This window comes from Rattus rattus, chromosome 11 (assembly GCF_011064425.1).
Source record: "Rattus rattus isolate New Zealand chromosome 11, Rrattus_CSIRO_v1, whole genome shotgun sequence".
Lineage (NCBI taxonomy): Eukaryota > Metazoa > Chordata > Mammalia > Rodentia > Muridae > Rattus > Rattus rattus.
This window is the reverse complement of record NC_046164.1, coordinates 48103830-48130678: the sequence shown is the minus strand read 5'-3', so window position 1 is coordinate 48130678 and position 26849 is coordinate 48103830. Positions and strand designations below refer to the sequence as shown.

General features: G+C 35.0%; 1 protein-coding gene across 7 annotated transcripts in view; it reads right to left on the bottom strand.

Moving 5' to 3' along the window:
• Pcdh7 (protocadherin 7) overlaps positions 1 to 26849 on the bottom strand; it is a 413437-nt gene that overhangs the window by 195634 nt on the left and 190954 nt on the right. For 3 of the 7 annotated variants that reach the window (XM_032916556.1, XM_032916555.1, XM_032916552.1), the window contains exon 2: positions 22683 to 22899. The exons of 1 other annotated variant lie outside the window; for it this stretch is intronic. In XM_032916556.1, the coding sequence (XP_032772447.1) occupies positions 22683 to 22899 (217 nt within the window). The remainder of the gene's footprint in view (positions 1 to 22682; positions 22900 to 26849) is intronic. 3 more of the 7 variants (XM_032916557.1, XM_032916553.1, XM_032916554.1) reach the window with 2 other exon arrangements.

Genomic DNA, 26849 nt, shown 5'->3' with positions numbered 1-26849 from the left:
TGGAAATTACAGTTTAAGACTTCTCTTATGTATAAGTGAGTAAGTTCAGAGTATAAATCTCAATATTATCATGAAAATGGACATGGATTGTGACAATTGGACATCAGAATCTAAGAACTTACAGTCTATGCACCTTCAGTATTAAGCTTATTAGTAATCATAACACTATAAACCTTATATATGGGGACTAAATTCTAGTAAGACAGATGATAGATGCTAGGAGGGTATATGAAACAAGAAAGAAGTGCAATATTCAAGGCTAAAGAGTTGTTATTTATTTCAAATCTTAAAAGAAGAGTTGCTTAAAAAAAATAAAGATGTGCAGGTGATGGAACTTCAAAGCTACCGCAGTGAAAGAAAGGCATTGCCAGACACTCGGTGGTCTAATGAAGAGGATAAGATTGGAATCAATTGTATACTTTGTTCACGTGACACAATTACTTAGGATGACATAAGGGGGTGAGCTGCATATTTTAAAAGAACAAACTATTGCCAACACAGTACAGGGAGGCAGTAGGAAGAGGAGGAAACGTAAGAAAATAAACGCCGATTGTAGAAGTAGGCATGGGTAAGGAAGTTCAATGTGAGGACAAGTGAACTTTAAACCAGAATCTGATGCTAGAAAACAAAGAGAATATTTTTATATGCAGATATTAGCAAATCTTTCTCAAAACCCCCATCACCCCAGCCCATTTAAGCTTGAAAGAAAACAAAACTTTTAAAAGATTTGTTAGGACTATTGTACAATAAAGAATGAAGCATGTATAGAATTTCACAGACAGCAGAAGCAGTGCTTAAACCTAATCAAACTTTTACATGCCTTAGACATGAAAAGAGTCCTAAATCTTATAGCAGTCTTTATTTTTGGTCTTTCTCATCGTAATAAGCAAATATATGAGTATCAGAGTGTGTAAGAAGTACGTAAGTTGCATATGGAGTGTGGTAGTCTCAAGATGGAACTAGTCCCAAAATTCGCAAATAAATATTGACTTTAAAAGCAAATAAATTTTAAATTTTTTTTGATTATTTAGTTTTATCTTTATTGTAAACTAGTTCTTCTGTTTGCGTACATGTGTGTGCACTATTGCATGCCTGGTGCCCAAGAGGATCATGGAGGAATGTCAGAACTTCTAGAAATAGAGTTCTGATGGAATCGGAACTGCCATGTGGATACCAGGAATTGAATTTGAGTTCTCTGCTAGTATAAGGAGTGTTCTTAACCACTCAGCCATTACTCTAGTCCCATATATTTGAAGGGAATAATGCAAAATAATTATATTATTTTTTCTCCACTTAATAGGGTAGTCAAAATCCATGATTTTGGAAACTAACTGTGCAATTACAAAACACACATATGTATATACAGGTATACCGCAGATCCAGAAGCAGTACTTAAAACCTAAAGATACATATATAATTTATGTATTTTAGTTATGTCAAGTAACAAAGAGAAGATAAAGATTTAGTTGTTATACCAGAACAGTCTTTAAGTGTAAAATAGGGCCCTCATCAAAAATTTGGGACATACTTAGAATTAAATCTGTATCCTTTCAAAAGATGCTCTATTTCATGGTAATTAGTAATTCTGAGTAAATTACCATTGGCACAAATCACATTAGACTAAATAAACACAAGTTCAAGCAAATAAAAAATATAAATTGTAGGTAAAAGCCTAGATCTAGGAAGTATTACTTTATTCATGATTCAGCAAACTTTACTAAGTATCCCTTATAAGCTAAGTGATATCCTAATAGCTAAGATGCTATGGTGAGTGAGACAGCCTGGTGTGTTCATCCTCATCTTATGTAGCCTAACGTTAATAAGTTTGATATTGAATAAATGCATACATAAACATACATACATACATACCTACATACATACATATATACATACATACATACACTGGCCATCCTACCAATATATTTCGAAATTATTTTGAAAATAATTGTGTTATAAATTATATAATATAAAACAAGTATTTTATAATCATCCAAACGTTGATAGTCTATATACTGATAATTAAGGTTATAAAATGAGGGTTGCTTTGTTGCTTATGTTTTTATTCCAAATGGCATAGACCATCTAGATCTCTCTATTAGCTCAAGATATGCAGCTACATATCACCTGAGAAATTTCATTTTCATTTCTCTAAGCGTGTGTCTGAAAGCGTGCTGTAGGACAGCTGATGTGTCCTAACAGTCACATTTATTAGGCTGAGACTTGCAACCTGTCAGTATGTCCTTCTCCAATCATTCATCCCTAGAGCTTAATTTCTTTTAGCTTTTTCTTTTGACGTTTCTCACTTTTCCCACTCTTACTTAATCACTTACTTCCTCTGAACATCTGCTACCGTAGTGTAACCAAGTCAAACAACAAGTCTGAGTCAATTCACCCAAATAAATACAGGAATCCACGCACAACTGGGAAACATTACACTTGTAGAAAAGGGCTTAGGTCTTGGATACAATGAGCAGAAGCCATTCAAAGCCATTTTGAGTTTGCTCAAATGAAAATGAAAACCAAATGGGTGGTTTCCTTTGTAAAGTATAAATATCTCTACTCGGGCCTGTTATTTATAATCTTCAAACCTCAAGGAATGATTATTCATAGATCTGCAGAATGGGAACGAATCATAACATTCTGTTCGTTCCATCGTTCACTCGAAATTCTCTGCCCGCTCTTCATAGCTAATACATTTTAATTCATTTTTAAAATACCAGTTGTGCTTTGGCTGTGAAGGATATCAGACACTTGCTAAAACTTAAAAAAATACTATTTCCCTCCTCAACCTGTTCATGTTCACCCAAACAGATAAGCAATATGCTCAGAGGTGGAATTCAGCTAACACATAGAATACCTTTTTCAAGACCGTAATTTAAATTACATGAAATAAAATGCTAACTTTGGGCAATGCTGCTCCCTCAAAGCATATATCTTTTTTTCATTATGTATGTATGTATTCATAATGTTTTATTTCAAGCCTATAAAATATGGTATACTCTTGAGAAATTTGACAGATGATAGATCCACAGAAGGGGAAGCCATGTGCATGTGTTTTCATACTTCCGCATAACTGCTGAATCTTTTTGTATTTCAATCAGCTGTCTGCACTAGTGGATAATCAGCAAATTTAATAAACAGCAGATTGGTCTGCTAATGTATGTGGAAGACCTATTCCTTCCCCCAGCTCAACCCGCTTTACTTACATGCTCTTTTATATTCTAGTTAAGTAAGGCATTTCCTGGATAGAAAGAACTTGAAAATAAGCCATATGCCACATGAATTCGACTGTAAAAAACAATAGCTTGGTTTATTTTAAGAATATTGTAAAAGAAGAAACTACATTTTTGTCTTTTAAATTCTCTATTTGTAGCACACACACACACACACACATTTTCATGGCTTGCTGTTGCACATTTTTTTTCTGTGTTCAAAAATATAACTTTATAAAGTTTTACATTCTGTGTGTAAATTCCTCAGTCTTTGAAACATTCCATTTGAATAGCCACTAGTGTTTTTGTTTGCCAGTGCTGGGGATCAAACCTGGACCCATGTTTATGACAGATGAGTATCCTATAACTGAAGACCATTCCTAATCATTAAAACGAGTTTAATCTTTAAAAGATTAATCCTTAAGAACCTATTTTTTAATTCAAATCATTCAAACCAGATATACTAGATTACCCAATGAAAGTTTCAGTCAAACTCAATGTTGAAAATGAGATGACAGAAAGAAAAATAAAAGGAAAAAAATTCCCAAAAGTCCAACATGTTTTTAAGCTATATATTTTTCTTCATCATTTTAATATGCTTCTAATTTAAAGAGACTTTAAAATTTTTTGAGATAATAATTTAATTACATTTCTCCCTTCCCCTTTCTCCCTCCAAACATTTCCCACACCCCTCCCAACATTCAAATTGATGAGTTCTATTTTCACTTATGGTTAGCACATGCATATATGTATATACATAAATATCCCTAAAAGAGGTATTCTGCCTGTATACTACTGCCTCTGTGTGCGTTGTCAGGGTTCACAGTATGACCATTGGTGTGCTCTTCTCTGGGTAGGAGCAGCACTCCCATTCTCAGCAGTTCTTGGTTGTTTATTTTCTTTGTGTAGAGTTGCCGTCTCATGGGCTCGCTTACCTCCATCCATTTTGGCATGGTCGTTGGTGTAATAATCCTCACTCAGCTCATGTTTGGGTAGTCATGTTGGTGAGCTTTAGTGAGAGCAGCTTCTAATGTTACTAGGAGACACAGTCTCACAACAATGTCTCTGATCCTAAACATAGACATTTTTTTTCTTCTCCCATACTTCTAACTTTTCTTAACTCAATCCCTCAATCCCTTACAGTGTCACCAACTTTTAAGAATACGTTCAGAGGCTCTAATTTCTGGTAGAAAACAAAATAACAAATACATTTCAATAATCAATTCATAGAGACTATTAGTACAGCCCTGAGTTCTGTTGTCTGCCAAACCAAGCTGACCGGGGTAGTTACTAGACTCAGATTCCACATCCTATCATGAACTTTGACCTAAGGTTTCCTGTGCTGTGAATCCAATTAAAGATCCTACTCCAAAGAGACTGATCCATTTCTTGTCAAGACACGAAGTGTATTGTGTATGAAGGGCAAACAAGTAAAAGCAATGTATGTATAGAATGGAATCTGCTGTGAAAGAAAAGTGCTTCAGAAATAAATGCTTATTTTAAGTTTCCCTCCATCAAATTCAGATTTGCACAGCCAGGCCGTGCATGATTAGAAATGCCAAGGGCATAAATCTGGACAGGTACCTACTCTGCAGATATTGCAGCAGCATCCGTTGTCACTAGGCATCACTGGAATATTAGCCAACATGTGTATTAGATTTCTTTACAGAGATGCTCATGTTCCTACAAGCCATCATTTCAATAAATCATACAATATATAACTTTCATTCTCACATTTACATTACCAAGTATTTTATGGAGCAATTTTCTTAGCCATGGCGGTGAGACTGTGCAATGGTGTAAATAACTAAGTACTATTTCCACATCAAATCTTTACCTCAGAAGAGAAATAACTGCTGCGATTTCCCGAGAATACAATTCACTATTAAATAGAATTCAGTGAGCAGTTGAGTCTATCTTGATTTGCATCCATGAAGGATTATTACCAGGAAAATCCAAAAGACTTTATTATAGCAACCATTGGAGAAGCCAACGACAGTTATGGCTGGCTTCCAGGGCTAAGAAAAAGAGCATAAAAAGCCCAATATGCCACAATACTGAGAGGGTTATAATGAATAAACCAGTTCCTTTACATTGGATTATCACAGGTTTTCAACAGCACCTAGAAAGATCAATTCTATACACATCTTTCTGAAGACATAGAGGTTTTGTTACTGTTTCTGAGACCGGTCCACATAACGCTGGAAAGGCTATGCACTTTCATAAGCTTGCATTTAAGAAAAAATAAATCCCTACAAGAGAGTTTTAGGTATTAATATATTAAAATGGAAAAAATAATTGATATCATTCAATGAAATATCCTTGAAGTAATATTTTAATACTACAATATAACCTTATTTTCAAACATACAATATCACATCTTAAACCTGATAGGCAAAAACACCCTTGAAATAGTTAGGAAAATATGTTAGATTATGTCAAGATTTTTGTTAGCATTTTAACTAAAGAATTTTGTTGTATGCCACGTTGGTGTTTTAAACACTAAGAAAAGATAGCTGTTTTCAAGGTGCATACACTACAAAATTCTAACGCAATTTAATAGAAGTATGTTTACTGTAGGAAATAGTACATCTTTAAATATACAGTGTTCCATATGGTATGAGACTACCAGGTCTGCTGTGTATGAAGCCGTTGATGATAGCTGATCACTTCCAAAATAAAATTATTTTTGAACACATAATTGAATTTATTACTCAAGTTATTTGCAAGATATTTTCTTACATGCTTAGTCCAGACTGCTGACTTGAATGTGTGTGTGTGTGTGTGTGTGTGTGTGTGTGTGTGTGTGTTGACTGGTGGTATGTATTTATGTATGTATGTATGTATGTATGTATGTATGTATGTATGTGTATGTTTCTACAGTGAGCGATGCAATGCTCTGTGTTCTTAAAATTAATTCACAAATTTCAAAAATACCTATCTAAACTATTTAATAACTTAAAAGTCAAATTCCCTGCATGTTAGTCCATAAGATAAAAATTTTCCACATAGGAATGCACAGCAGGAAGAACTATGTAGTTCATAAAGTCCAATCAATGAAAGCATCTAAATGAAGTACAAAAATTATTTTAAAATGGCCCCTTCACTCTAGGGAATCAATGGCAGTAACCTTTACGTAGTGAGAGCGTGCGCCTGTGCACTAATACGTATCAATATTTCTCAGCTGCTAAAATGAAAAGACAGCAGAGGCAGACATCTTGCCACGGAGCTGCACTGTGCTATCTGCTCTCTCCTTTCTTGAGGAAGTTGGGAACAGCCCGCAGCACTTCAGAGATGCTCTGCCTCCTACCCAGGAGGAAAATGAAAACCTTTACACTAATAGGAAGATATATGTGACGATGACAAAAGAGCAGCAGGGACAGATGGGGGCTGAGATCTGCTTAATGACTAGGTCAATTAGGAGCAAACCTGCGATGCCAAGTTCTCAGTGGAATCAACTATTTTTACCTGAGCCTCTTTGCAACCCACATCGCTTCTGCATGTGCTTTCCCCCAAAATATGTGATCATATAGGCTAAAGTTATTTTTTAAATCTATTTTTTCTTCCTTTAATTTATTTTTTCTCCCTTTAGAAGGAAAAATGACACATCTTAAATGCTAGCTCCAATGAAGTATGAATATTTTTTGTAAGGCAGAGATGCTCTTAATTATTGAAGGATTCAATAAGATACGAAGGTTAGGATGAGGAAACGTGTTTTTAGTTATTTTTTTCTGTGTACATAATATGATTCCTTTTCCATGTCTTCAGGATGGCTATTTGAAATGTTTTTCATTTCTATTGAACTAGTTACTATAGTAAATGAACCTTTGTAGCAGAAGCAAGTTTAAGCAAGCCTAGTAATTCAGATCGTTGGTAGGTTTAATTAAAGTATTCTTTACAGAGTGAAATACCCACATTTTCTAACTTGACCACATATGATTAAAAAGGCGTGGCTTCTCTATCTTTTGTTTTGAGGCAGTGATTTGCATATGAAATATTTTTACTATATTTATAATCAAAAATTTGTCGAAAACCTTTAATTTTATAATGTAGATGATTTTCTCCTGACTTGAGACGTTCAGCTTTCCTCCACTGTGCTAAAAGTACTAAGTATCGTGTTCATCACTGATTTCTCACCTACTACACTGAGTGGGTTTTCTAAATAAGAAGGAATGGTTTAGTCCAGAATCTGATTTTTCATGTGTTTGTTTCATAGGTTCCTCATATATTATTAAACAATCTCACCACACACCCCCTCCACATGTGTTTGCCTGAGTGTGTCTGTATGTATATATGTATAAACTACCAATGAAATAGAGCTATCAGAATTAAGGTGTGAGTATTAACCTGATGTTCATTCTTACCCTATTTGTGATAATTTATTTTAACCTATTATTCTTAAATTACTAACAAATGGAATTAGCAAAGACAAACACATTTATTAGTCTCTTCATGACTGGGTGACATGATCACTTAGCTCATGTCAAAGCGATATTCAGATTGGTTCATATTGATCAAATAAGAGATTGCTTTGTGCTGAACACTAAAAAATATATGCTATGCTTTCTTCTGTTCTGCATTTGATTTTCGAGGAGATTTGTTTGTTTGTGTTGGTTTGTTAAGGCTAGTTACCAATAATATAAACCTGGCTTGCTTAAACCTGTCTAATAGGTCACAGAACTTGTCTCACACAAAATTCACCTGTTTTTTTAACACGTCCCAAGGGTTATATACAGGCACGTGCCTCTGAGCAGGGTTGGCTAAGCTTTTAAGTAAACCAGTACCTAAGAATAATTCTTTGCAAAGGATGACAGGCATAAATTTTTTGCTTGTGTTATACAATAAGGTAACATGAGAGCAAGTGCTTTGTTGAGAACTAAACAAACAAAGGCTTCTACTAGATATACAACAAAATCTATTTTCATAATTAATGTGTTTTAAAGGCAGAAATAGCTTGGTGATGAAGAAATGGCTAAGTTATTAAGAGCATTAGTTGCTGTTCCAGGGGACCTGGTTCAATTCTCGGCATCCACAAAATGACTCATAACTTTCAGTACCTCCAGTTTCAGAGACTCTGTTACCCTCTTTTGACAAACATATGCATGTACAAAGGATGCATACATAAGTGCAAAAACAATTTTTTTTTTTTGTTCTTTTTTTCGGAGCTGGGGACCGAACCCAGGGCCTTGCGCTTCCTAGGTAAGCGCTCTACCGCTGAGCTAAATCCCCAGCCCAAAAACAATTTTTAAATGCACAAAATAAAAACAAATCTTAAAAATACTGTCCTAGCTAAATATTTTATGCATTGAATCAGATAATGCAAATGTAGTCATTTGAATATAATAGAAGTAAAACAGCACAAAATTAATAACATCTAGAATGTATTAGACATCAAAGATTACTAGGTATTATTTTTACATATCCACATTTCATCTGCAAATATAGATTATTGTATTTTCATGAGGGTGATTCCATAAACAGGTTGATGAGTAATACCCCTTAGTAGGTGGTTATGTACAATAAAAGCATTGGTTTATCATCCTAAAATTTATGTATGCTGCTGATATTTTACTTTTAGATATTTAACAAGGCTGATACTCCATTTTTTAAAATAAAGTTCTTGTTATTCTTTCCTGGTGGTTCCTGTGTATAGGTGCATGCATTTCTAATTCATTGGTCTCTGATAAGAGACATTTCTAATGACCGGGTTGCTCTATTCTTCTGAGCTTACACTGTATTGTAATTGGTTGCTTTGCTGTTAAAATGATCTGAAATGCTCCAAAAATGTTGATTTTAGGTTTATAAATGTATTTGGCTTAATTAGCAATTTCAATGACTATCTGATTAAGTGCTATGAATTGATGCCTACTTGACAGATTGTATCCACTCTGATATTGACCATGATCTTTACAAGGCTTTCCTTTTTGTCACTAGGATATGCTACTATTTGTAATGCCTTCAAGAACTACTTCGGCCCTGACACTGAAGATCCTCAATAGATATTGACCAATATCTTGTTAGATACTCATTTCTGACATTTACTATGCTTCATAAATAAATGTAGTAAAACTTATGCAGGCTTCTTAAAATGAAAAGTCATTTGAATGGCAGAAAACAAAAGTGACATTACAATGTTTTCTTTTTCTAGTGTTTTCATATAATTACATTTGTGATAAACACTGGAACTTGCACACAGCAAATAAAATACATGTGTTCTGAACACAGAGCATTGGAATCCATTAGAGAATTTAACAGGGCAAAAAGAAAAATCACATTCTTTGTTAAATTAAATGACAGTAAACAGTTGGTAAATTATATTTAATATTACAAATATGATTTCTTACTTTATTCACGTAGAAAAGGGAAGTATATTCAAGAATTATTTTAACAACTGTGTAGATAAATAAGCACTTACTAATGATATTATATTAATGAATAATTATAATGTGCATTTGTGAGTATACACGTGTATGAATACGCGTGAGTGGGTCTGTGCATGAATGTTCCTGTATAACTGTATAATAGCTCATAGAGGTAGCTGAGACAATGATTGTCATAGTTTTGTTACCATAAACAGGGAAATGGTATGCAAATTCATCCAGCATCTCTTGCTCAGATTGATGGGGTTTCAGTTACAGCTCAAGAACTGCAGCTGTAATTATTTGCATGAAGATATACTAAATTATAATTTGAGATGGTATAATGTAAGTTATATTATAAAGGACCTTTAAAACCCATGCTAATGAGTGAAGGCATTTCTACAATGTATCCCAAAGGAAACAAGATAGTCTGAAATAATATAAATATAATGACTTTTGATAGAGGATGAATTGTTTAATTACCAATGGTCATAGATTAAGTCCCAGTAAGCAGAAGTGGATGGAATGGTTAGTTCAGTCATTTAGACAGAGGAATAAGTTCACTAGAGGAGAGTGAAGCTGACTCTGGGAAAGCCCTCTAACTTTCTTTGAGAAAAAAATGAGTATCAGAGGAATCCAGGGCTTTTTATTATTAAAAAACAGGTAATATAGTTCTCTTTCTTTTTACAAAAACTTTAAAACACCAAGAGCAGAATAATCTACTCAAGAGTTTTGCTTTCTTGGCATTGTAAAAAAAATGGTGGCCACTTAAGAAAACACACCAGTGTATCTGGAAACCCATGGGGCAATTGATAGAACTAATTTAATGGTTTCTTGATCCTAAGGATACTCAGAACACCGAGACATGGGCTGCAAAAGAAAAGCACGTGGACATGATTTCAGAAAAGAAGATAAAAACAGGCGAGGCCTGAAATAGGTTGGAATTAAATTTCAGATCTTCATTATTCTTGGAGAAAGAGATGAACCCAGGTTGTCCAGGAAACTAGCAGAGGCTCTCAAAATTGAATTTTCAGAGAAATGGTGAAGGCTGAATGCAATTGATCACATCTCATAAAGGGCAGTGAGTTGAAAGGAAAGATCTCTGATAAAAATATGCTTCAGAGTGTGCGTGCTGCTTCCTGCCACTTGTTCAAAGATGATGTATCCTCAACATTGCTTCAGTTGATGTGCAGGGAAAGGAGAAAGTGGGACCCTGGGAACCAATTTTCTTCAATTTGGTAAATTGAAGGCATTTTGCTACACGTAAGAACCAGAGTTATGCTTATTGGGTCAACTATGTTCCAGTCTGAGAGATAGTTCTTTATAATTTGAATAGCAAGCATCACCTAGGCAGATTGAAAATTAAAGCATTATTCTTGAGTACTAAGGTACTGCAAACACAGGCAACTAGATTAACAGGTTATATCATAACATGGTTTGTTATGCATATATTTCCAAAGGTAATGTTGAGAAAGTAATTTGCATATCTTAAGAAGGACTATGTAAAATCCTTAAGGCAGTGAAGTGGTTTTGAATCTATGGGTCATGGTCCCTTTGGGTTCATATAGCAGATATCCTGCACAGTAGATACTTACATTACAATTCATAACAGTAGCAAAATTAAAGTTATGAGGTAGCAAAGAAAAAACTTCATGGATGGAGGTCACCACAATATAGGCAACTGTATTAAAAGGTAACAGCATTAGGAATCTTGAGGACCATAATCTTAAAATATTAAGTCCTAAGGAGGAATGAAAATAATCTCTAGAGACATGGAATTGTGTTAGAACCCAGTACTGATAAGGGTAGTAAGTGGAAGAATTCTAAGTACTCAATGCTCAGAATACTTTATCCAGAGAGATTCTTCTGAAGGTCCAGTCAGGCCTGATGGGTCTGAACAAAAAGCTCCCCTGAGTCCATCTTTCTCACAGAGTACTTTAAAAAGCATAATGGTTTCCCAAGATCTCTTAAGTAAAGGCTATTTCTTTTGGAAGAAAGACCATCCTACCTCCACAAAGGACATTCTCAGGTTCTAAATTTGTTGAATCAATATTGCAATTTGACAACACACTCATACTGCTAAGAAGCAGTACCAGTTTTGGCTGTAACTCTAAGGCTATGAAGTTTACTTTTTGTATCAGGAAAATAATTCTTAATGTAGTTTGCCATACTATAGCTTTACATATTGTTGTCACTGCTCCAAATCAACGAACAGAGCATATCCTAAACCAAATAATGGATATATCTAGAACTATTAAAAAAACAAATACTTATCACTTCCCATTTTTCCTGAGAAATTATTACATAATGATTATTATAATAGGCCTATTGAACTATAAGATATTTCACCCATATAATCCTTCCCATGAATTCCTAATAAGCAACGGTGAACATAGAGAAAACTTATGTGGCATTGATGGTTACATTTGCACAGGTAACACAAAATAAAAAGGAACAGCCTCTTGGAAAACCATTATTAGGAAGTCTTCACATACATAGGATGCACATATTAGGAAGTATTCACACAATTGGAGGCATTTGTCAATTGGAGTCTCACACTCATTGACATTGCGCCCTTGTGGTCTTATGTATGAGATGTGACACTCTCAGATGATCTTTGTGCTACACAGTTCAAATGTATTTCCCTATCCATTTCCAGCTTCATGGTTTTCTGTTCTAAAGCACATCTACTTGTTTTGTGCTAATCTGATCGCACTATTCACTATTGTAGTATCAAGGATATTTGAATCCCAATACCTAATGCTTCGGTGACGACCATAGTAGTGATATGATCACCCACAAATGTAATAATTCAAATATTCTTTTAGTTCCAACTCTGTGAAAGGGGCACATTTTAAGCACAACAAAACAAAAAAAAAAGTATAAAAGTCCTCAGAGAGGACCAAAACTGGTTTCGGTGAAAAAGAAATCATAGCATTCAAGGAAAGACAGCAAAAGTAATTTGTTAGAAGTTTCAGACTCTGATGAAAATTTCCTTTAAAAAATAGCTTGAAGTGAGAGCATGAATTGAGAAGTCTTGACATCAGTTCATTAATACTGATAAAAAGGATACACTCAGTGGGTTGCCTTTGATAACATCATCTTAGAATTTCTCAAATATGAACTTACGCTATACTTCTTGATTCCAGTTGTTGCAGTCATCTAAGGTCAACTGACTCAATATCAGCAATATGTACCTCCTGGTTGGTCTGTAACTAAGTATCCTGTCCTCCTCATTGCTATTTTAGTATCACTTACTATTGCCTAAAACTCTGCATTTCTGCTTACCAAATATTAGACTCATTTATATAACATATGTACATACATATATTATATATATGTATATACATATATATGTGTATGTTAACATTCTATTAAAAGTATAAGAGAATACATGTAATATACGTGTCTCCTCCAAACAGACTTTTATTGTTAATATGCAACAGTCTCAAGAAAAAATTACCTTTTATAGCATAAGTGTTCAAGTGAAAACTATGACAAACTATGACAAATATGTCTTAAAAATAAACATAAAATACAATCTGCACCTAGCTGCCTAAAAATTTCTTCCTCACAATACATATACATGTATTCCCCTGATATGTCATGCATTCTAATTTACTTATAACATTTTCTATTCTTTATTACTTTTACACATTTTATTATTTCCACAAAATTCTATACTGCAATATTTAAGGATTTAGAAAACACAGAACATTCACTTTGGCTCTTGAATTGGAATTTAATAGACTAAAGCTTTATTCAAAAATCAATGGTTGCATTTAGCTCCGAATTCTCCTAATATTCCAAATTCTGGATTTGTATAGAGTGTCCACTATAACTATCTATGACCTTTCTCTGGGGGTTTGGGTTTAGTGACATATGGCCTGGGATAGAAGAGAAACAATACATGCAATTCAGGCGAAGAAAATGTAGCTCATAGTCCCGCAATCTCAGAGCAATGTGCATGTTGTAGATCGTGTCCTGTTTTCCACGGATCTCACTGAAGTAGGTGGTGATCATTTTACAGCAGATATTAAAATAAAAGAAGGAAGGACATGTTTAAAAATAAGAAACCGTATGAAAGAAGACTTTGAAACAGCTTGTGGCAGATTTTATGATATGTTTACTTCTGAAACATTTTCAGGCTTGACACAGTTTTCATTTGTACACATATAGGGTGAAAGGTCATTTCTTTGACCTTGCTACATATAAACAGTAAAGGTTGTTTGGAGGAGGCATTCAAATCTGCATTGTCTTGCATGTTTGATAGAAAGTTCATCATATTTTCTTGAGAGTAATAGAAATGGAAACGAGATAATAAGACACAATATTAAAATTCTGCCTGCAAGAATGCGGCAACATTTAACAAAATCAAGAATTTAAAAGAAAGAAAACAAACTCTCCCAATTGTAGATAACAATGGAATGTGTCACATATAAAAATAATTTCCAAGAAACAAAGAATGAAATAAATTGTGGGTTTTTTTAGCCTAAAGAAAATAGGCATATCCAATCTACTATAATATAATCCACTTATGCTCTTAGTCAGGGAAACAGAATTGGTCTTCTGAACATAGGAATGACATAAAAACACTCTTAACAGGTCCTTATTAAGGGGTGGGGATTTAGCTCAGTGGTAGAGTGCTTGCCTAGCAAGAGCAAGGCCCTCGGTTCGGTCCCCAGCTCTGAAAAAAAAAAAAGAAAAAAAACAGGTCCTTATTAAATTTAAAAGGCATTATTGGTAGAATAAACATACTTAGTATTGGCCATTTTTATATGCAAGGAGAGAGCATGGACATACAATTAATTTGTTTTATAGTGTAGGTCTGAATCTGGTTTCCACTGCCAATTATGTCAAAATTAACTCCTAAAATTTTCAATGACTCTACTCAGCCCTAAAGATTCTCTCTCTCTCTCTCTCTCTCTCTCTCTCTCTCTCTCTCTCTCTCTCTCTCCTTCTGTGTGTGTCTGTGTGTGTGTGTAAAGCAGATTTTAAACAAAATATATTAATTTATTCCCAAGTTTTGGGATGAAGGGGCCTATAAATCTCTGTGGAGTAACAGCTGGCTTGATCTAAGTTCCAACTTTCAGGGCAGTTAGTGCTTCATAGTGAGACAAGAATGTGTGTGTGTGTGTGTGTGTGTGTGTGTGTGTGTGTGTGTGTGTGTGTGAGAGAGAGAGAGAGAGAGAGAGACAGAGAGACAGAGACAGACAGACAGAGACACAGAGACACAGAGACAGACAGACAGACTGAGACCTGAGAAGTTGATCTCTTCATTCTAAGTTATCTCCAGTGTCCTTGTAAAAGAGTAAGGCCAGCACTGTACCTGTAATCCTAGTGTAGTCTCTGAGAGACAAGATGCTTAGAGCTCAAGGGCCACTCACAGTAGTAGGATCTATGAGCTCTAGATTCAGTGAGAGATTGCCTCACAAAGGAAAGCTGACTACAATTGAAGGAGAATCCAAACAGGAACTTCTTGTGTCCACATGAGTGCCCACATATGTACATATACATTTCAGATGTATGCACACAGATACAAGTTACTGTTATGAACAGTAACTTGATATAACATGAATGATTCAAATTTCTCTGTTTAATAATGAAGCTGCAGAGCCAGTGTATTAATTGTATTTAAACTGTATTGAATGCAGGTGAAGAGAATAGGAGGTAAACAATACGCCTAGGCCTTCTTCCAGCCTGTATCTTTATTCGTGGAATACAAACACATTTATTGATACATTTTCCCTATCCCTTCTTTATTTCTTACATCAGTCAGAACTTCCTCAGTGTGTTTTCTCCTCTCTGCATCATATCTAGTTCACTACAACCAAGGCTACATCTCCTGACAGAAAGAACAGCATTGTGAATGCAGGGATTCTTTTTCATTTACTCAAGCTTCTTCACAAAGCCTTAGTCATATTTCAATTTCAATGCTTGTTTATTCAGTCAAATGAATAACCATAGCTTTGTTTCCATATAATCATGAAATAAGGGTTATAGGCGATACTGTTCTACAAGGCTTGACTCAAGGAGAAAATGCTTTGCTTACAAAAGAAAGAAAGAAAGAGAGAGAGAGAGAGAGAGAGAGAGAGAGAGAGAGAGAGAGAAAGCAAGCTGCAAGAGACAAGGTTTTCCAGTGAATGTGATTGTTGGGGGGAAGGTGGTAATGGGGGAAGGGTGGTAATGGAGGGAGGATGGGGAGGGAAGCCTGTATAGAAGGGGAGGGGGAGGTTAGGGGGATGTTTGCCCGGAAACCGGAAAGGGGAATAACAATCGAAATCTAAATAAAAAATACTCAAGTTAATAAAGAAAGAAAAAAAAAGAGAGACAAGGTTTTCTCTACTAGAGAAATATTGAAACTAATAGTTTCTCAGTAAGTGAGCTATTATGCAGAGGGTAGGCTGGCTAACACACTTTCAAAGACCAGTTACACTGTGTGTGTGTGTGTGTGTGTGTGTGTGTGTGTGTGTGTGTGTGTGTGTGTCTAAGTAGGCTCTTAAGATTATCTTCATATCTCACCTGCATCATATTTTCATACATTTTCTGTGTAAAAATATCTGAGAAGAGGAGGGGGAGAGAGAGAGAGAGAGAGAGAGAGAATGTGCCTGTGTGTGTGTCAGACAGGAAACATTATAATCAACCTTTAAAATAACTAAGGAGCTAAACAGCCAATGTATTTTCAATTAAGGGCAAAATTACACAGAAGTGCCATGCCTTGCATTTTTGATGGAAGCAAACCCTCTAAAAGACCTCCAAAGTTACCTGGAGGTTAGACGAGAACCCGTTGTCTTTTTAAATGTCATAAGAGCAGCAGAGTGCTGTAGCTTTAAAGGACAAAATTATAATAAAAAGGGTAACACAGCAATGTATTTTTGTCAGTATTAATTATTAATGGCGAGATTAGAAAAGAAAGGACTGGGAGATGGGCATGCATATTAATTGAACACCCCATTCATTTTCTCTGTAAGTGAGAGTATTTTCCAGTCACTCAAAGGAAAATATATACATACAGTACAAATAATGGAATCAATTGAAAAAACTGAATATAAACTGAAAAATCTTTTTTAAAAGGAGATATATACATATACATGTACATATACATACACACATACATATGTATACACACACACACACACACACACACACACACACATATATATATATATATATATATATATAATTTTGACACTGCCCAAATAGAGCTTTACTGAAGGAGGAATGCTTGGCTTATAAAAATAAAAAATATCTGCAATAAACGAGGTAAACTGGAAGTATAAATTTCAGATAGATTTGATGTCAGAAGACAGAAAGCTTTCTGCCAATCCTGATGTGCCCTTGCTCTGCGGCCTGGTTCATCCCCCTGACATCTCACCAAGAAGAAAACTCAGTACCTACTCTTCATGGTGGGAATACATTAAGATCATTGTGTCTTTGTAAGACTAAACATTTAATGAAAACTTTAGATATTAAATTACATCAAATCTCCCTAAAATTAATAACAAAGGTTTACTGATCACCACAATGAATAAGTCATATTTATTTATAAATTATTCTAATTTCACCAGAATTGTTTTATTCCATGAAGATGAGGTATGTGATAGAAGAAACAGGTGCTGATCATAGTGTTAAGTAAATTACACTCTTAGAAAGAAACAAAAGTGGATTTCTAACTGATGCTATTAGTCTTCGAGACCCAAATCTCTCCACAGTGGTGGCTAATTGTCGTCTAGGACAGGATCATCTGAGACTATTTAACCTGTACTGCTTCTCTTACTGGCAGGCTCCAGAGGAGCTGCAGTACACATCTTGATTGGTGGAGACCTGACAGCATGTGTAATCACTATCCTCTGTTTAATCGTTAGGGACAGGGAAGACCAAGGCTGTCTCACAGTGGTGGCCTACGAATTTTTTGAGGACATTTGGGAGGTAGAGATCCATATCATATATTGCTAAAAAGGTAGAAAATCCAGCCTCAGTTAGATACTAGTGACTGACTTGACAAGGAGACATGTGGAACTTTGAGAGTAAGTCCTTAGTAAGGCACGACAGTCTGTTACTATAGAAAATAACACAAGGTATTTATTTTGAGTTTTAAGGTTGAGCTATTCACACCTTATATAAAGATCTTGGGACACATGAGAAGGTTTTGCAACATAGCTGGGTGTAAATGAAAACATCATAGGCTGACATCAACTATAAAAGAATGAGTTAGGACTGTAATTAGAGATGGGTATTGGAGAAGAGGATGCTTGATTCCACAAAAAATACCCTGCTTGGTCTTTGCTCTCTATGTGATTGGTCGTTGGAAAACATTCTCCTAATGACTGCTTAGGCTCTTCTGAATGTAATATGGAAACGTAATGCCAAAGAGAAAGTTGGTTCACAATGCACTCTACCATATTTTGACTTCCAGTATTAAAGAATTCTAAATTCTACTAAAAGCATGTGTAATAAAGAGACAGACAAGACATAAGATACAAATAAAATAATGGAGCCAACCTTTATGTTAAAAATTTTGAAATGGAATTCAAAATTTAACTGCAAAAAAGTTAAATATTTTTTTAAATATCTGGAAAGTAAATTCATGAAGTTTATCAAGGACTTAGAAGAATCAAATATTTCAACTTGTTTAATTTTAAAACCAGTCTAGTGGTCCATTATAAAAGTTTACCCCATATGTACAACAATGCCAAGCAACCAGAGCTTCCAGGGACTAAGCCACTACCCAAAGACTATACATGGACTGACCCTGGACTCTGACCTCAAAGGTAGCAATGAATATCCTAGTAAGAGCACCAGTGGAAGGGGAAGCCCTGGGTCCTGCTAAGACTGAACCCCCAGTGAACTAGACTGTCGGGGGGTCCTGCTAAGACTGAACCCCCAGTGAACTAGACTGGCAATGGGGGGAGGGTGGGGAGGGGAACACCCATAAGGAAGGGGGGGAGGGAAGGGGATGTTTGCCCGGAAACCGGGAAAGGGATTAACACTTGAAATGTACATAAGAAATACTCAAGTTAATAAAAAAAATTATGAATGAAAAAAAAATAAATAAAAGTTTACCTAGGAAAAATACACGTACCATTCTCTTCCTTTGTCCATTCTTAGTCTGACCCAGTTACATGTCAAGCAAGAAGCAGCAACACGTCCTTTACTGTGGAGTAACACCTAACACATGAGAAGGGCACTGAGGCCAGGGTGAAATACATCTCTTGCAGTGTGGTTTGAAGGAGGTCCCGAAACTGTCTCCCACACTGGCCTGCTTAATGGTAACATATCCACCCACCTGATCAGAGATCATAGCTCTGACTCAGCCCTCTTTTGATTTATGTGATAAATGCATTATCTATTAGGATGCATAGATGTTATGTGGGTTGTTAGGCAGCCCTTAGAATTACTAGTGTCTTGACCACATTAATACACATAAAGTTTACTATACATCTCACAAGGAGATGTCTTTTCTCTTCCTCCCTCTTTCTCTCTCTCCCTTCTTTTGCCCCCCCCTCTCTCTATATATATATGTTCATATATAATGAGTGTATACATATGTACATATAGAGATTTTATATATGAAACACAATGTAGACTAAAAGATGAAAGAAGGATCAGATGATCAGATGTAAAGGCAGAAACATAGGTTGTTAGACTGCAGGGATATTTGAAAGATAACTTATTTCACTGCCATGAAGATAATCAGTCACAAACTCAGAAGAGTTATGTGGACTGCTCACCTCTGATGACAATGTTTGATCAGAAACTAAGTAGAGTGTTTTCTGTATCTGAGCTTATGATATGCCAGATATATTAAAGTCATGTGTAGAAAAGGCAAACAGGCTTTGCAAAGTTGACTCAGAGTGGGACTTTTAAAAGAATAAATAGACCAGGGCTTCAAGGTGGGAACCAAGATAAATACAATAGCCCTAGTGAAAGTGAAGTACCATTCCAAGAGAAATTCTGAAGTTTAGTTTCCTATCAAGAAAGAGAAAGCTAGATATAGTCTATATTTGTCGTTGAAGCAATGATGCTTTTGTGCTTTATATTTCTTCTTTACTTGAATTATCAATTCCTACATACAGTCTTTAAATATTTTATCATCCAACATTTTATTATAATTTTTTAATATGAACTCTATATTTTAAAATATTATTGCATTAAAATTTAATATATCATCAAATAACCAGTTACCTCATGTTTACCTATAAAACCATCAACATTAAGTCATAATGTGGATGGCAATTAAAACAAAAGTAATGTATTAGTGATCATTGGCATGGATAAGTATATACTTTTCCTAAAATATCTTAAGCAGCATAAGTGCTGTTCAACTTTTTAGAGATTCACCAGAACTTCAAAATACTGACTCTCTATGCTAATCAGGTCACAGTAAATTATGTGTACTTTTACAATGTATTATTTTTCCCTGAAGTCGGACTATGTAAAGCTAACTAAACAGAAAAAAACAACCCGTGTACCTTATTAATGAAATTATTTTTATAATAAATTACAAAAGAACAATAAAATTTTTAGTAAAATATCAATATATTTTAATGCATTTTGTTTCAGTTTTCAGTTTCAGTGACTTATTGGGAAGGTGTCTTTGCCATCTTACTAGAAACTCTAATTTGTTTCTTTTGTTACATGACATAGGAACATTATATGCTGTGTTGCAAATTATCTTCTAAACTTTCCAATGAGACTTAATCCGAGACACTTAGTGATGTGTGCACATTTTCATACAGGTTAAACTGAAAGAAAATATTTGAAAAGATAATAATTAGGAACTAGGACAGCATGTAAAATGATATTTTTATAGAGAATTCAAATGAAAATCGAAATAAATTCTGATTAAAAGCTAACCAACCAAAAAAACTGCAGATTACCTGTATTCCAATTAAATATGGCAAATGAATACTTGACCGGTTTCAGTTCCAATTCTATTTATACAAGAATGGCCCATTAATATTGAAGATAAAATTACCAGAACTCAAGCAATACGGTTATACTTCATAAGTACATGAGAATTTAGCACACTTAGATCGAAACAGAACTGTTACTCAAATGTCAACTGTTGTGACTAGATTGTTCAGAGTGTATCCTATCTCATCTGTAATTATTCATAGATCAGGGACAAAATAGATCACAGGCAACAGATGACAAAGCACTTATATATATATCCTGTGTTTCAAGTGTCAGTCATATGTAGAAAAATTGGTGGTGATACTATGCCTTTTCTGTTTATAGAATTTACTACGTGGTTATGGAAAAGGACTGGAATTTATTTAGCAAATATTTTTCAGTGAATGTTCTACTCTATTTATATATTCCTCTGTTTTCTCCATGACATTCATGTTTCCTGAAAATTGCCCTCTGTGAGCTTTCCAAATGCAATTATACTTTAATTAGGCAGCATTTCCTGATTATATCTAAAATGCACACCATCTTTAAAGTAAAAATAATAATAATAATAATAATAAAAATCGAAAATGCCAGGATTACAAAACCACTGACATAAAAAATTGTTGGTACAACATCCTCTTTATTTAGAGAAAAGAAAATACTTTTAAAAACAAGTAAAATTATACTATTATCGAAAGATAACTTCATATAAAATAGAAGCGTCAAATGCAATGACCCCTGTCTCACTAAGGATTATTCACATATATATTCATATGAATATATATATATTCATTTTTCCCAAAGAACTTTAAATACACTTGCCATTGCCTTAAATATATACTCAGCTGCATTTTAATTCACAGCAAAAATTTTACACTCATTTAATAAAATTATTGACAAAATGTTTTTTTAAAGATCATGTCAAAGTCCCTGCCACATTACCACACACCACCATACACACAGATAAGCAAGCCTTATAGCCATGAGGCAAAATGCCATTTAAAGTCTAGAGAATTGATCAAGAGGTACATCAATCAACAGGCCCTGCTGTCATACTTAATAAAGATCAATACTTAGAAAGGTAATTACTCAGTGTGATTTAATGTAGAATACTTCACTTGGGGTCACTTTTTGATTTATGTATTACTGGACTTTAATATTCACAGGTACTAAATCAAAAGGCTGTTTTCTTTGAATTAATATACTGTCTTTAATATAATTACTATACATACCACCATTGAAGAAACTGGTATAAAACAAGAAAAGGTCCTTTTTCATAAGGGGATTGAGGTGGTGAATGATATAAATCCATATGAAATTCTCATGCTTTTCTTGATATATAACTGTATCTCTTTCATGTTAGAAATAATAATAAAGTTAGGAAAAGATTTGCCACTCCACTCTTTGAAATAAACACATTCCTCAAGTGTTTATGGAGTACTCAAAATCTAGAAAATAAATAACACAGTTGTCTTTGGGCGCATAAGCAAATGTAAAAGCATTTATGTGTACTATTTGCAACATAATTTTATGATATACAAAAGGCAGAGAAGGCCAATTGTGACAATTATGAGAATAGATTTACAATGAGGTAAGAAAAAGGAAAATTATAGTTTGTTTTTCCGTTTCTCTTGCAAAAATCGGGGTAAAGCATATACTTTACTGAGTGAGGAGTTGTAATGGCATTTAATGCGTGTTAGTGAGAGCAAGACACTACTGCTCGTTCCTGATCCGTTTCACCTGGCATTCAAAGCGAAGGGTTGGAAATGCGTTACTGAACATTCAAAGCTGGAAAAACTTCAGCAAAGTGTGTTCATGGTATTTACTTTCACTTAGGTTGGTTTGTGTTAATTGAAGAAATAGTTGCATGACAAAAATGAATAGAAGAAAACACTCAAACAAGACCTCCCTTGGTGGCTGTGATTTTGCAATTGTCCACTGAGTTAGCATTTTCTTAGTAGAAACTGCTCCCCTTTATATCTAGGTGCACTTATTTCTGATGCACTATTTTAAATAATGGTGTAATTTTATGAATTTTATCTATAGAATTATGCTTCTTTATTTGTAAAGTTCTGTATTTTTACCGAGTATTTAGTATTTTAAAACAGTTTTGGTGTAATCTACTCTGTTTTTATTTTAGACTAACTTTTTCACAGGCCTAATTATTTGGGCTCACTAGCGTGATTATGTGTGTGGATGCTGTGTTTGCCCCTACCATTTTCCATATGCTCTGCCTCACCAACACTGCCATCCGGCGTGGTCCTCTCATAGTTGTCCTCTGGGAGTGGAAGGGCACCCAGTCTTGGCCCTGATGAACTCTTACTGCTTGGTGTTTCTGACTCCTCCAGCCCGCTGTCATAGCAACTCTGCAGTGACCCCTGATGTGGGTCCTGAGGCTGACTCACAACAGAAAACGTCACTCTACGAAACGGCTGTAAAAGAAAAGATTCTGAATGTCACTAAGACAGAAGATGGTAAATGATCTTATTTCATAAAATACATTAAATACATACTTAAAAATCTACAGACACTGATTCAATACAAAATGATTAAATAGGTTGAAATACATTTGAAATATATATATATATATATATATATACCTGAGACAAGCCTAGAGTTTAAACTTTATTGAAAACAAAATCTTCTTTTATGAAACAAATGTAAAAGAATAATATTTTACCCACAAATGCATTGAAATTAAATACACTAGTTTCATATATTTTTCTATTCAGTAATCTTTATGTCTTCCACAAATGGATTTATTAAAAAACAATGACAAGTAATTCCGGGAGGAACTAAAATACTAATCTGATCCATTGTTTAAAAAAATGTCATCTCAATACCACAAATGACATAACAACATTCAAATCAAGTCCATGTCGTACAGTCTTTTAATCCCATGTTTTTTTTAAAATTCAGCTATAAACAGTGCAGCCTACAAAGGAGAATAGGAATGTGGTATTAAGAAATAATAAAGTATTTATTACTTTGATGCTATGAAGTATCTATTTAAAGTTATAAGGCTCATAGTAAGATGATCTGTAGAACTTTCTTTAAAGCACGAATGGAAAATAAGTTAAAAGACTTAACTAAGTCTAGTTACCATACTTGTAGTTCATTCAAACACAGTAAAGCCAAGTACAGTGTTTATTTTGTTTATTGCAAGTCCTAAAGAAGTTCCAACTAGAACCAACAAGTACAAATAATACAACTACAACATGATAAAATTAAAATAAATTCTAGTTTATTATGGGAACAACCTAATTCTGTATCATTCAGAGGACAAACTGAAACATTAATGATATCTAGCAATGGTTATGTGACAATATATAACTGTTTTGTAGCTGTCTGAAATTTTTAATAATATTTCATACATAAACCCCTCATGAATTTCAAAATGACACAAATGTACATAATTATTATACTTTTAATCCACATTCTTCATTCCAATATACAATATAAATTTCCAGCTAACAAAACATAGTATAAATTTAAGAAGCTTTTCTGAATGATTATAGCTCGAAAGCTCATGGTACAAAATTACTAATAATAACCTTGTCCAATAAGACTGTAGAGTTATAAGGATTACCTGCACACCATAGGTTAATAATGAGAAAGTTAAGAATTGTGGCATTTACCCATAATTTATGAATTGGCTTTGTTGAAGACTAATACATGCTTCCACAAATGTCTCCCTTATTCTAGTTATAAAAAAAAAGATTTACTATAAAACCTGCAAATTGCTGATATTTCTGCTACTATATCATTCTTTTTTGTGAGCTTAATAAAAACATACAGAGTATGCAAAATATTTTTCATCCTAGTTCAAGCTCTAAACATTGGTGAACATTTAATACCATTACAGGGTTTATAATATTTCATGGAATTGGGCAGGCAGTATGGAAAAATAGTCACATTTTCACTGTGGGCACTACATACATCATGGTACCAAACTCACTATCAATACAGCCTACAGATGTGGCCTTTACAAAGAATTCTCACCTTTTTAATGTTTTTTTTTATGATTGTTAGATTTGCACTAAGGAATCCGTTTTGTTTATCTCACTTTCATTTCTGTTTATATTTCTTCCCACTTACTAATATTAGGTAGCCAAAAAGTATCTGGAATTGCCTGAGGAATTTGCTCTCCCTTTGAGAATGTCATTACTACAGTTTTGTAAAAGCTACCCTTTTCTCTTCAGCAGACACTACTGAGCAGTGAAATTTTAAGGGAAAATAATCATGATCAAGATATTATATGGGAACAGTTTTTAAACAATGTATATGCATATGTTTAGAAGTATACCAAATTTTAAGTGCTTTAATAATATTGAAGTTATATTATAATTAGCAAGTAAATTATATTTATCAAATATCTTTAAATGTTACAGGAAAAATAGAACATAATAATTTCAAGAGTTTGCTTGCTATTTTATGCATTTGATTTCTGGATGAAGAACATATTTCCTGAACATTAAAGACTAAGGAACTATTGTTAAAAAAAAAAAAGATTAAGGGAGAGATTACAAAGGCCATGCAAGGGGTTAATAGTATTTATCATTCTAGAAAGAAAGTAGAAGAAAAGTTAAAGGTTATTCTTAATTCTACTTTAATGAGTTTCATATCTTTTAGGATCAGTTTCAACTATCAAAGCAAGAGTTTAAAACACAGAAACACATGCACTTTATTAATACAGAAAAGTGTGAAATAATTTTTAAAATGTTACTTCATTTTGTTATAAAAAAAGTAACATTTGGGTGAAGGTAGCAAGTTGAAGATCTGTGCCGAGTTATTTCTTTTCCCCAATGCAGCACTACAATAACAGGGAGAACCTCTATACTTCTAATGAAAAAGTGCGGAGATAAAAGAGATAGTTCCACAATGTGCCAGCTAAGGATTGTCATGAACTGAGCATTTCATTTTCTGGATCCTCTACCCCATTCGGACTGTGAATATTTTGATCCCCATAACTTATTTCAGAAGAGCATTAGAATTTTCAAATACTAAGTACTTTAAAAAAAAAGCACTCAGTTCATCAGTTTCTTTTTATATGAAAGTTGATTAACTTAGTACAATCTCTGAATGCAAATATTTATCACACTAGAACTCAAATTGAGCTCTTGTTCTTGTTCTCTCTGTTCCCTTGCTCTTCCCCGCTTTGTCCCTTCTCTCACCATGGCCAGCCTCTACTCCTCTATTCCTCTACTACTTTCCTTCTCTACTCTCTCTCTCCTGCTCTGCCCTACTGCCCTCTTAACTCCCTCCCTATGCCCTGAATAAACTCTATTCTACACTAAAACAAAACAAAAACAAACAAAAAAATATAGTGAGCAAACACACACACACACACACACACATCAATCATCTGACCCAAAAACTTAGAATTCTGGAATATCAACATATATCACTATATGTTGCATGTTGTTTCTACTTTAAATATAAAAACTACTTCTGTGATGCATTTAAGCTGGTAAAGAAAACAAAGTTATATAAGAACTTTTTTTAACTTAATTTTTCTTGGATATTTTCCAGAGGGGTTAAGGGGATAAGAACTTCACTTAAGTATAGATGCATAGGCTAAAACTCACTCTAATAGTATGCCACACATATTAAGTTAGTGTTTATGCCAATAAAGAAAGAGCTAGAAGGAAGGGGAGAAAGAGAGATATATGGGGAGAATGTTGGAAGGGGATAGAAAGAGAAAGAGGGAGAGAGGAAAAGGGGAGGGAAGAGGGGAGACAGACTGGGAGAGAGAGGAAGAGGGAAAGAGAAAGGGAGAAGGAGAGAGAGGGGGAAGAGGGAGAGGGAGAGGGAGGGGAGGGAGGAGAGAAGGGAGAGGGGGGAAGGGGGAGAGGGGGAGGGGGAGAGAGAGGGAGGGGGAGAGAGGGGAGAGGGGGAGAGGGAGGGGGGGGGGGGGGGAGGGGGGGGGGGAGGGGAGGGGGGGGGGGAGGGGAGGGGGAGGGGGAGGGGGAGGGGGGGAGGGGGAGGGGGGGAGGGGGGGGGTAGGGGGAGGGGGAGGGAGGGGGGGGCGGGGGAAGGGGAGAGGGAGAGGGAGGGGAGAGGGAGAGGGGAGGGGGGAGGGAGAGGGAGGGGAGGAGGAGGGGAGGGGAGGGAGAGAGGGAGAGGAGGGGGGAGGGGAGGGGAGGGGAGAGGGGGAGGGGAGGGGAGAGGAGGGAAGGGAGGGGAGAGGAGAGGAGAGGGAGGGGAGGAGAGAGGGAGGGGAGAGAGATTTATATCCCATCCATCATCAGGCTGAATCAAGTGAAGACTGTTATGTTTTACAACAAGTATTACGGGTTGGGGATTTAGCTCAGTGGTAGAGCGCTTGCCTAGCAAAAGCAAGGCCCTGGGTTCGGTCCCCAGCTCCAAAAAATATAAAAAA